The sequence below is a fragment of the Bombina bombina genome, chromosome 10 (assembly GCF_027579735.1).
Source record: "Bombina bombina isolate aBomBom1 chromosome 10, aBomBom1.pri, whole genome shotgun sequence".
Classification (NCBI taxonomy): Eukaryota; Metazoa; Chordata; class Amphibia; order Anura; family Bombinatoridae; genus Bombina; species Bombina bombina.
In genome coordinates, this window is record NC_069508.1 from 199,887,341 (window position 1) to 199,900,152 (window position 12,812).

Consider the following 12,812-nt stretch of genomic DNA (forward strand, 5'->3'; position numbering starts at 1 on the left):
GAGGGTATCTAATTTATATATTAATTCTGATTCTTTTTTGAGGAGTTTGGCCTCAAAATCCCCTCCCCTCCAATTACCTCTGACTATACATATCCCCCAGAACTTAAAATGTTGTAGGTTATTGTTACATAAATGTTGTATCAATGTTACATAAATGTTCTCGGATCCTGTCACGTAACCACCCGAATGTTACGTGACAGGATCCGAGAACATTTATGTAACATTGATAAAGGCAATCTCGATACCCACTTATACAAGCATTTTAGGGAAACCCATAACAATAACCTACAACATTTTAAGTTCTGGGGGATATGTATAGTCAGAGGTAATTGGAGGGGAGGGGATTTTGAGGCCAAACTCCTCAAAAAAGAATCAGAATGAATATATAAATTAGATACCCTCTATCCTAGAGGGTTAAATTCAGAGTTAGATATATCCCCCTTTTTAGTAGTATAACCAGTTAGAATACTTACCCCATTATTCACGTGTAACAGTAACCACCCCGTAATAATTAACAGATCCATTTCAAGAGAATACACAACAAGTAACAAAGGATTCATAAAAAGCCTATTCTACTAGCATAAGAAAAATATAAACAATTATAGTTGTAACAATAATATAATTTAGTATAAAATTAGCAAGATTTCCCCAGATCATAGTGATTAATATATATATATTGTTTCCTTACTTTAACTTATTCTTACTTTCATATTTTATTTTTTGTTTTCGTTTTAAACAATGGAATACCACCCTTTGGAAATACCACCCTGAGGCAGTAACAATCCCAATTATATTCACATCATTATTGTTTCATATATAAAGGAACATTCCTGATTCCACAATCTCGTAATGGCAAAAGAAACATAACAGGAAAACATGGGAGATTAAGATTCCCAAAGGAACAAAATAATAACTAATGTGATTCCACCTTAAGAATCATTTACCTGAGAAATCCACCTTAAGAAACAATTACCTGAAAACACACCAACCAATGAGAAGGAAGTAACGGCTTTTTAAATCCAAGTTCTGGCAGCAACTGATATCTTGATAAAGCCCACACACATGGGTGAAACGCGTAGAAGTTGAAGTTGCCTGTTACCAGAACCAAACCCACTAGGTACCTAGTATTTGCCCGCGCGTATTAACGCTAAGAGCGGGTGCCTTTTCCATCTCAGTGATCGCACTTACAAAGATCCAGACTGTTTGTCATAAGCAGGGAGCTGGGAACATTGGAAGCAAAAAGACAACAGCTCGTCAGGTACTTACACGCAAGGAGCGACGTACCTTTGCCGGCCACCTCCCCACGGAGGGAGTGGTGAATCCTGTACTAAGGAATAGAAGCTGCAGCACACTAAGCGGCTCACACGCAAGGAGCGTGTTATGACTAAAGACCACAGACTCTGAGATACATTACAGCGACATTTGGACACAGTCGCTGCAACTTTATGTGAGTTAAAGTTACATATATAACCAAGCAAAGATACAAAGTATCCTAATTAAGGAACATTTTATCGTTTTTTTCCCCCAGCATACAAATTTTAAATCACAGAGATAAGTCTTGTATGTTTTATACCACACAACCATAAGGGATTTCATCTGTTGCAAATATATAAGGACCATAGAGACTGTCCATTATATTCAGGAACTAATTAATTGATTTTAAGGACATAAAATTGATCAATTCTTTTTTAAAAAGCGCTTATTATAAATATATTTTTTATATCAGGGTGGTATTCCAAGTAATAGTTAAAGATATCGTATCCAATACTTATTTTATGTGTCTGCAAATGTTCTCACGTATTGTTTTTTAAATTTATGTATTGCACAAGTAGGGATTATTCCCACTAGTAAAAGTTTTTTAAAAATTTACCGTATTTGATTTATTCTTTGTTTTGATATAATCTTAATAATTAGGTGTGTTAAGTATACCCAGCTTTCTAGCGCCCTCTCAATCGCCACATTGTTAAATCAAGGACAGCATAACAGGCATGTCCCGATCCGGGACCGGATTTTGTAGGGGATAGACTTTCCCTCTTCACTCAGGCTGGGGTTCGAGATCTTCTAGGATCCCTGGGTGATAGAAAATGTTTACCAGGGATACAAAGGTTTTCCTCTCAAAGGCATGTTTCTGCTTTCAAGATTTGCTACAGACCGGACAAGAGAGAGGCGTCCTTACACTGCGTAGGAGACCTTTCCAGCCTGGGAGTGATTGTTCCTGGTCCGGTACAGGAACAGGGTCTGGGATTTTATTCCAGTCTGTTCGGAGTTCCCAAAAAGGAGGGAAACTTCAGACCAATTCTAGTCTTCAAGAGTTTAATCAAATTTCTTAGTGTACCGTCCTTCAAGATGGAAAACTATTCTCTTGATCCAGGAGCATCATTTTATGACAACAGTGGGGAGTTATAGGACGAGTACCTACATGTTCCCATCCACTGGGATCATCACAAGTTCCTAAGGTTTGCCTTTCTGGTCAAACACTTCCAGTTGTGGCTCTTCCTTTCGGTTTTGCAACAGCTCCCAGCATTTTCACAAGGGTTCTGGGATCTCTGTTGGCAGTGCCTCGATTACAAGGAATTGCAGTGACACCCTATCAGGACGATATCCTAGTCCAGGCGCCGTCTTTCGACTAGCAAGATCCCACACGATCTTGGTGTTGTCCTTCCTACGATCTCACGGGTGGAAGGTAAATTTGGAAAAGAGTTGCTTAGTTCCAAATACAAGGGTAACTCTCTTAGGAACCTCCTTAGACTCCCTGTCTATGAAGATTTTTCTGACAGAAGTCAGGAAATTAAAGATTATCGATCTTGTTTAGTCCTTCGTCCACTCCTCGGCCGTCAGTGGCTCAGTGCTTGGAGTTAATCGGGCTGATGGTGGCGGCAATGGACATCATTCAGTTGGCTCGTTTCTATCTCAGAACTTTGCGGTTAAGCATGCTCAGGCAATGGAACGAAGATTATGCGAACCTGTTACCTCGAATATTAATGGGGCAGGAGACAAGGGATTCAATCTAAAGGTGGTTATCTCTGGATCATCTCTCCCAGGGAATTTGCTTCGCAGTCCATCTTGGGTGATTGTGACTACAGACATTAGCCTCCTAGAGTGGGGGGGGCGCAGTTTGGGGCTCCTTTAAGGGTTCAGGGAGTTTGGACTAGGTCAGAGTCTGTTTTCCCTATAAACATTCTGGATCTGAGAACGATTTTCAATGCTCTCCTGGCCTGGCCTCCGTTAGCCACGGTCCGGTCTGTCCGGTTCCAGTCGGACATCATATCTTCGGTGGCTTGCATCAATTATCATGGAGGAATGAGGAGTTCCTTAGTGATGACCGAAGTAACCAAGATTATCCAATGGGCGGAAGCCCATTCTTGCTGTCTGTCGGCTATCCACATCCCAGGGGTAGGAGTTTTCTTGAGCAGACAGACCTATCATCCGGGGGAGTGGGAACTCCTTCCGGAAGTGTTCTCCAGCTTGATTCTCAATTGGGGTCAACCGGGTTTGGATCTCATGGTATCTTGACAGAATGCCAAGTTCCTGAGATACGGGTCGAGGTCCAGGGTTTTCCAGGCGGAACTGATAGATGCTTGGCGGTCCCTTCGACCTTCAGTCTAGCATACCTATTCCTCCGTTTGCTTTTCTTCCTCAGGTTTTTGCTTGAATCAAACAGGAGAGGGCCTCGGTGATCCTTATAGCGCTGGCCTCGCAGGACTTGGTATGCAGATCTAGTGGAGATGGCATCTCTTCCACCTTGGAAACTCCGTTGAGGAAGGACCTTCTGATCAGGGGCCCTTCCTTCTCCCAAATCTGGTTTCTCTGAAACTGACTGCTTGGAGATTGAATTCTTAATTTTATCCAAGCGGGGGGGGGTTTCTGGCTTGGTCATAGAGACCATGATTCAGGCTTGTAGCCTGTATCTAGAAGGTTTTACCATATGATTTGGCGTAAATACTCCTATAGTGTGAATACAAGGGCTACTCATGGAGTGGAGTTAGGATTTCTAGAATTTTGTCCCTTCTTCAAGAGGGTTTGGAGAAAGGTTTATCAACGAGTTCCCTAAGGGGTCAAATCTGAGAATTTTCTTTTTTTGTTACACAAACGTGTGGCAGATTTTCCAGATGTACAATCATTTTGTCAGGCCTTGGTCGGGATCAGGCCTGTGTTCAAAACAGTTACTCCTCTGTGGAGTCTTAATTTAGTTCTCAGAGTTCTTCAAGGGACTCCATTTGAACCTATGCATTCCTTAGATACTAAGTTGTTATCTTGGAAAGTTTTATTTCTTGTTGCTATTTCTTCTGCTCGTAGAGTGTCTGTCAGAGCTCTCGACATTAAAGTACGAGTTTCCTTATCTTATTTTACTCTCAGATAAGGTAGTTTTACATACTAGATTAGGATTTCTTCTTAAGGTTGTTTCTGATCGGAACATTAATCAGGAGGAGTTGTTCGTTTTTTGTGGCCTAATCCTTTTCAGAAGGAACGACTTCTACACAATTTGGACGAGGTCCATGCGCTAAAGTTTACCTGCAGACAACTAAGGACTTTTGTCTGTCTTCTTCTTTGTTTGGGATTGTCTCAGGAAAATGTACGGGTCAGAAAGCTACAGCTACTTCTCTTTCCTTTTGGCTGAGGAGTATCATACGTTTAACATATGAGACCGCTGGGCAGCAACCTCTTGAGAGGGTTATGGCTCATTCCACGAGGGCTGTTGCTTCCTCATGGGCATTTAAAGATGAAACTTCTGTGGACCAGATTTGCAAGGCTGCAACTTGGTCTTCTCTTCACAATTTTTCAAAATTTTACTAAGTTGGCACTTTTGTCTCGGCTGAGGCCGCTTTTGGGAGAAAGATTCTTCAAGCAGTGGTGCCTTCCGTTTAGGTTCCCTGTCTTGTCCCTCCCATATCATCTGTGTACTCTAGCTTGGGTATTGAATCCCATTAGTAATTAAGATGATCCGTGGACTAATCGTGTCTTTAAAAAGAATATTTATGCTTACCTGATAAATGTATTTCTTTTTTGACACAATGAGTCCACGGCCCGCCCTGTTTCTTTAGACAGATTGGGGGTTATGTAAACTTCAGACACCTCTGCACCTTGGCTTTTCCTTTTTCTTCCTAACTTCGGTCGAATGACTGGAGTGGGAGGGAAGGGAGGAGCTATATAACAGCTCTGCTGTGGTGCTCTTTGCCTCCTCCTGCTGACCAGGAGGTGAATATCCCATTAGTAATTAAGATGATCTGTGGACTTGTGTCAAAAAAGAAATACATTTATCAGGTAAGCATAAATTTTCTTTTTTATCAAAGAATACCAAAAGAACAAAGCAAATTAGATAATAGAAATTGTTTCAAATTGCATGCTCAATCTTAATCGTGGAAGAAATATTTTGGGTTTCATATCCCTTTAAGCCATAGTAGAAGCTGTGATCTTTTTTTTGGTGAAATTCCTTCTTCCATAAATAAATACATTCTTTATGTGTGTCAGTGGTAAGTGTCCTTTTATGTATGATCTTTTTATTGCATACCTGTCTAATTGATTATTTAATTCATCTTTCAGTCCATTAAAGGTTTTCTCCGCTATTTAACATGTATGCAGAAATTACACCTTTTAAAGAGTACAGAACAGTGAAAAATTGTTGTGTTTTAAGAGTTTCTTAGAAGTTCTTGGCACCGGTTTATATGATTAAGAGGACCTTTTAATGTAGAAAAGATTTATGAATTTGCAGTAGTTCTGGTCTGTGGCTAAAATATGCAAAACCTGTACGAGCTGCATTGCTAATTATGACTTTAATCAAAATGACATTCGTATCTGGCAGCATCTATCCGCGGAGGAACTGGCAAAAAGACGTGAGGAGAAGACCAAACCATCAAAATGCTTCAAAGGATCAAGACAAGTTAAGAGGTCGGTTAAGCTTATTCTGTGTTACTTTATGGCATGTGGTGAAAGATAATAGGGTTCCTTATAAAATCAGAACGTGGGGTGGCTTATAATAAATTACAAATTGATTCTTTTGTACTGTGATAAAACAAGAGCCCTAATCTATAAGTGCTCATAAATAAGCAATGTACAAATTAATTAAAGGAAGCACAATAAACTGAACCGATTACAGTCCAGTTTAAAGGGACAGTATAATCAAGATATAACTTACTTTTAAAGGGACATGAAACCCAAAACCTTTCTCTCATGATTTAGGTAAAACATACAATTTTAAACAGCTTTCCAGTTTACTTCTATTATCAAATTAGTTTAATTCTATTGCTATCATTTGTTGAAGGAGCAGCAATGCACTACTGGTTTCTAACTATATATAGCCACCAATCAGCAGCTAGAACCTAGGTACTTTGCTGCTCCTTAACTTACCTAGATAAACCTTTCAGCAAATGATGATAAGAGAAGGAAGCAAATTAAATAGAAGCAAATTGGAAAGTTCTTTGAATTGTATGCTCTGTCTAAATAAAGATTGTCTAATTATGACTTTACTCTCCCTTTAACTTGGATGGAACATGGCATTTTAAACAATTTTCCAATTTACTTCTATTATCAGTTTTGCTTAATTCTCTTGGTATCCTTTGTTGATTTTAGACAAGCTCAGGAGCATGCACGTGCCTTTTCTCCAACATAGGTGTGTCCGGTCCACGGCGTCATCCTTACTTGTGGGATATTCTCTTCCCCAACAGGAAATGGCAAAGAGCCCAGCAAAGCTGGTCACATGATCCCTCCTAGGCTCCGCCTACCCCAGTCATTCTCTTTGCCGTTGTACAGGCAACATCTCCACGGAGATGGCTTAGAGTTTTTTAGTGTTTAACTGTAGTTTTTATTATTCAATCAAGAGTTTGTTATTTTGAAATAGTGCTGGTATGTACTATTTACTCAGAAACAGAAAAGAGATGAAGATTTCTGTTTGTATGAGGAAAATGATTTTAGCAACCGTCACTAAAATCCATGGCTGTTCCACACAGGACTGTTGAGAGCAATTAACTTCAGTTGGGGGAACAGTGTGCAGTCTCTTGCTGCTTGAGGTATGACACATTCTAACAAGACGATGTAATGCTGGAAGCTGTCATTTTCCCTATGGGATCCGGTAAGCCATGTTTATTACGATCGTAAATAAGGGCTTCACAAGGGCTTATTAAAACTGTAGACTTTTTCTGGGCTAAATCGATTCATTATTAACACATATTTAGCCTTGAGGAATCATTTTATCTGGGTATTTTGATATAATAATATCGGCAGGCACTGTTTTAGACACCTTATTCTTTAGGGGCTTTCCCAAAGCATAAGCAGAGCCTCATTTTCGCGCCGGTGTGGCGCACTTGTTTTTGAGAGGCATGGCATGCAGTCGCATGTGAGAGGAGCTCTGATACTTAGAAAAGACTTTCTGAAGGCGTCATTTGGTATCGTATTCCCCTTTGGGCTTGGTTGGGTCTCAGCAAAGCAGATACCAGGGACTGTAAAGGGGTTAAAGTTCAAAACGGCTCCGGTTCCGTTATTTTAAGGGTTAAAGCTTCCAAATTTGGTGTGCAATACTTTTAAGGCTTTAAGACACTGTGGTGAAAATTTGGTGAATTTTGAACAATTCCTTCATGTTTTTTCGCAATTGCAGTAATAAAGTGTGTTCAGTTTAAAATTTAAAGTGACAGTAACGGTTTTTTTTCAAAACGTTTTTTGTACTTTATCAAGTTTATGCCTGTTTAACATGTCTGAACTACCAGATAGACTGTGTTCTGAATGTGGGGAAGCCAGAATTCCTATTCATTTAAATAAATGTGATTTATGTGATAATGATAATGATGCCCAAGATGATTCCTCAAGTGAGGGGAGTAAGCATGGTACTGCATCATTCCCTCCTTCGTCTACACGAGTCTTGCCCACTCAGGAGGCCCCTAGTACATCTAGCGCGCCAATACTCCTTACTATGCAACAATTAACGGCTGTAATGGATAATTCTGTCAAAAACATTTTAGCCAAAATGAACACTTATCAGCGTAAGCGCGGCTGCTCTGTTTTAGATACTGAAGAGCATGACGACGCTGATAATAATATTTCTGAAGGGCCCCTAACCCAGTATGATGGGGCCAGGGAGGTTTTGTCTGAGGGAGAAATTACTGATTCAGGGAACATTTCTCAACAGGCTGAACCTGATGTGATTGCATTTAAATTTAAGTTGGAACATCTCCGCATTCTGCTTAAGGAGGTATTATCCACTCTGGATGATTGTGACAAGTTGGTCATCCCAGAGAAACTTTGTAAAATGGACAAGTTCCTAGAGGTGCCGGGGCTCCCAGAAGCTTTTCCTATACCCAAGCGGGTGGCGGACATTGTTAATAAAGAATGGGACAGGCCCGGTATTCCTTTCGTCCCTCCCCCCATATTTAAAAAATTGTTTCCTATGGTCGACCCCAGAAAGGACTTATGGCAGACAGTCCCCAAGGTCGAGGGAGCGGTTTCCACTTTAAACAAACGCACCACTATACCCATAGAGGATAGTTGTGCTTTCAAAGATCCTATGGATAAAAAATTAGAAGGTTTGCTTAAAAAGATGTTTGTTCAGCAAGGTTACCTTCTACAACCAATTTCATGCATTGTCCCTGTCGCTACAGCCGCATGTTTCTGGTTCGATGATCTGATAAGAGCGGTCGATCGTGATTCTCCTCCTTTGGAGGAGATTATGGACAGAATCAATGCTCTCAAATTGGCTAATTCATTCACCCTAGACGCCACTTTGCAATTGGCTAGGTTAGCGGCTAAGAATTCTGGGTTTGCTATTGTGGCGCGCAGAGCGCTTTGGTTGAAATCTTGGTCGGCTGATGCGTCTTCCAAGAACAAGCTACTTAACATTCCTTTCAAGGGGAAAACGCTGTTTGGCCCTGACTTGAAAGAGATTATCTCTGATATCACTGGGGGTAAGGGCCACGCCCTTCCTCAGGATCGGCCTTTCAAGGCAAAAAATAAACCTAATTTTCGTCCCTTTCGTAGAAACGGACCAGCCCAAGGTGCTACGTCCTCTAAGCAAGAGGGTAATACTTCTCAAGCCAAGCCAGCTTGGAGACCAATGCAGGGCTGGAACAAGGGAAAGCAGGCCAAGAAACCTGCCACTGCTACCAAGACAGCATGAAATGTTGGCCCCCGATCCGGGACCGGATCTGGTGGGGGGCAGACTCTCTCTCTTCGCTCAGGCTTGGGCAAGAGATGTTCTGGATCCTTGGGCGCTAGAAATAGTCTACCAAGGTTATCTTCTGGAATTCAAGGGACTTCCCCCAAGGGGGAGGTTCCACAGGTCTCAGTTGTCTTCAGACCACATAAAAAGACAGGCATTCTTACATTGTGTAGAAGATCTGTTAAAAATGGGAGTGATTCATCCTGTTCCATTAAGAGAACAAGGGATGGGGTTCTACTCCAATCTGTTCATAGTTCCCAAAAAAGAGGGAACGTTCAGACCAATCTTAGATCTCAAGATCTTAAACAAGTTTCTCAAGGTTCCATCGTTCAAGATGGAAACCATTCGAACTATTCTTCCTTCCATCCAGGAAGGTCAATTCATGACCACGGTGGATTTAAAGGATGCGTATCTACATATTCCTATCCACAAGGAACATCATCGGTTCCTAAGGTTCGCATTCCTGGACAAACATTACCAGTTCGTGGCGCTTCCTTTCGGATTAGCCACTGCTCCAAGGGTTTTCACAAAGGTACTAGGGTCCCTTCTAGCTGTGCTAAGACCAAGGGGCATTGCTGTAGTACCTTACTTGGACGACATTCTGATTCAAGCGTCGTCCCTTCCTCAAGCAAAGGCTCACACGGACATTGTCCTGGCCTTCCTCAGATCTCACGGATGGAAAGTGAACGTGGAAAAGAGTTCTCTATCTCCGTCAACAAGGGTTCCCTTCTTGGGAACAATAATAGACTCCTTAGAAATGAGGATTTTTCTGACAGAGGCCAGAAAAACAAAACTTCTAGACTCTTGTCGGATGCTTCATTCCGTTCCTCTTCCTTCCATAGCTCAGTGCATGGAAGTGATCGGGTTGATGGTAGCGGCAATGGACATAGTTCCTTTTGCGCGCATTCATCTAAGACCATTACAACTGTGCATGCTCAGTCAGTGGAATGGGGACTATACAGACTTGTCTCCGAAGATACAAGTAAATCAGAGGACCAGAGACTCACTCCGTTGGTGGCTGTCCCTGGACAACCTGTCACAAGGGATGACATTCCGCAGACCAGAGTGGGTCATTGTCACGACCGACGCCAGTCTGATGGGCTGGGGCGCGGTCTGGGGATCCCTGAAAGCTCAGGGTCTTTGGTCTCGGGAAGAATCTCTTCTACCGATAAATATTCTGGAACTGAGAGCGATATTCAATGCTCTCAAGGCTTGGCCTCAGCTAGCGAGGGCCAAGTTCATACGGTTTCAATCAGACAACATGACAACTGTTGCGTACATCAACCATCAGGGGGGAACAAGGAGTTCCCTAGCGATGGAAGAAGTGACCAAAATCATTCTATGGGCGGAGTCTCACTCCTGCCACCTGTCTGCTATCCACATCCCAGGAGTGGAAAATTGGGAAGCGGATTTTCTGAGTCGTCAGACATTGCATCCGGGGGAGTGGGAACTCCATCCGGAAATCTTTGCCCAAGTCACTCAGCTGTGGGGCATTCCAGACATGGATCTGATGGCCTCTCGTCAGAACTTCAAAGTTCCTTGCTACGGGTCCAGATCCAGGGATCCCAAGGCGGCTCTAGTGGATGCACTAGTAGCACCTTGGACCTTCAAACTAGCTTATGTGTTCCCGCCGTTTCCTCTCATCCCCAGGCTGGTAGCCAGGATCAATCAGGAGAGGGCGTCAGTGATCTTGATAGCTCCTGCGTGGCCACGCAGGACTTGGTATGCAGATCTGGTGAATATGTCATCGGCTCCACCTTGGAAGCTACCTTTGAGACGAGACCTTCTTGTTCAGGGTCCGTTCGAACATCCGAATCTGGTTTCACTCCAGCTGACTGCTTGGAGATTGAACGCTTGATTTTATCGAAGCGAGGGTTCTCAGATTCTGTTATCGATACTCTTGTTCAGGCCAGAAAGCCTGTAACTAGAAAGATTTACCACAAAATTTGGAAAAAATATATCTGTTGGTGTGAATCTAAAGGATTCCCTTGGGACAAGGTTAAGATTCCTAGGATTCTATCCTTCCTTCAAGAAGGATTGGAAAAAGGATTATCTGCAAGTTCCCTGAAGGGACAGATTTCTGCCTTGTTCAAGCCTTTGTTCAGGCTCTGGTTAGAATTAAGCCTGTTTACAAACCTTTGACTCCTCCTTGGAGTCTCAATTTAGTTCTTTCAGTTCTTCAGGGGGTTCCGTTTGAACCCTTACATTCCGTTGATATTAAGTTATTATCTTGGAAAGTTTTGTTTTTAGTTGCAATTTCTTCTGCTAGAAGAGTTTCAGAATTATCTGCTCTGCAGTGTTCTCCTCCTTATCTGGTGTTCCACGCAGATAAGGTGGTTTTACGTACTAAACCTGGTTTTCTTCCAAAAGTTGTTTCTAACAAAAACATTAACCAGGAGATTATCGTACCTTCTCTGTGTCCGAAACCAGTTTCAAAGAAGGAACGTTTGTTGCACAATTTGGATGTTGTTCGCGCTCTAAAATTCTATTTAGATGCTACAAAGGATTTTAGACAAACATCTTCCTTGTTTGTTGTTTATTCCGGTAAAAGGAGAGGTCAAAAAGCAACTTCTACCTCTCTCTCTTTTTGGATTAAAAGCATCATCAGATTGGCTTACGAGACTGCCGGACGGCAGCCTCCCGAAAGAATCACAGCTCATTCCACTAGGGCTGTGGCTTCCACTTGGGCCTTCAAGAACGAGGCTTCTGTTGATCAGATATGTAGGGCAGCGACTTGGTCTTCACTGCACACTTTTACCAAATTTTACAAGTTTGATACTTTTGCTTCTTCTGAGGCTATTTTTGGGAGAAAGGTTTTGCAAGCCGTGGTGCCTTCCATTTAGGTGACCTGATTTGCTCCCTCCCTTCATCCGTGTCCTAAAGCTTTGGTATTGGTTCCCACAAGTAAGGATGACGCCGTGGACCGGACACACCTATGTTGGAGAAAACAGAATTTATGTTTACCTGATAAATTACTTTCTCCAACGGTGTGTCCGGTCCACGGCCCGCCCTGGTTTTTTTAATCAGGTCTGATAATTTATTTTCTTTAACTACAGTCACCACGGTACCATATGGTTTCTCCTATGCAAATATTCCTCCTTAACGTCGGTCGAATGACTGGGGTAGGCGGAGCCTAGGAGGGATCATGTGACCAGCTTTGCTGGGCTCTTTGCCATTTCCTGTTGGGGAAGAGAATATCCCACAAGTAAGGATGACGCCGTGGACCGGACACACCGTTGGAGAAAGTAATTTATCAGGTAAACATAAATTCTGTTTTTAGCTGTATCAAGGCGGTTTTTGCAACAATGTTTATAGCAATGTTATAAATAGTTGTAAACTCGACTGCCATAGACTTGTGCACACTCTTAAGCTCCTATCAGCCTACCTAGGTTTTCTCTTCAGTTGTAATGAAGATGCGCTATAACTTTTTAATATAGATATGAATTGCAAATTCCCTGTGCTCCGGCCGCCCACTTCAAAATCAAATTTTCTGTTGTGAAGTAAAATACTTAATTTGTCCTGAACATGAGTATTCACAAAGGTAGCTTGTTACAGTAGCCTGATGCAAGACTATTAATGTCTTATGCCAGTGGTTCCCAAAGTAGGCAGTACTTCCCTTGGGGGCGGTGAGATTATTGAGGGGGGCACTAATAGGCATAAGAGGTGGGAT

At 42.2% G+C, this 12,812-nt stretch overlaps 1 protein-coding gene across 1 annotated transcript in view; it reads left to right on the top strand.

The window, feature by feature from the left end:
• Nucleotides 1-12,812, top strand: part of MYSM1 (Myb like, SWIRM and MPN domains 1) — a 287,009-nt gene that overhangs the window by 192,143 nt on the left and 82,054 nt on the right. The window contains exon 12 of the mRNA XM_053693624.1: nucleotides 5,801-5,886. Within this exon, the coding sequence (XP_053549599.1) occupies nucleotides 5,801-5,886 (86 nt within the window). The remainder of the gene's footprint in view (nucleotides 1-5,800; nucleotides 5,887-12,812) is intronic.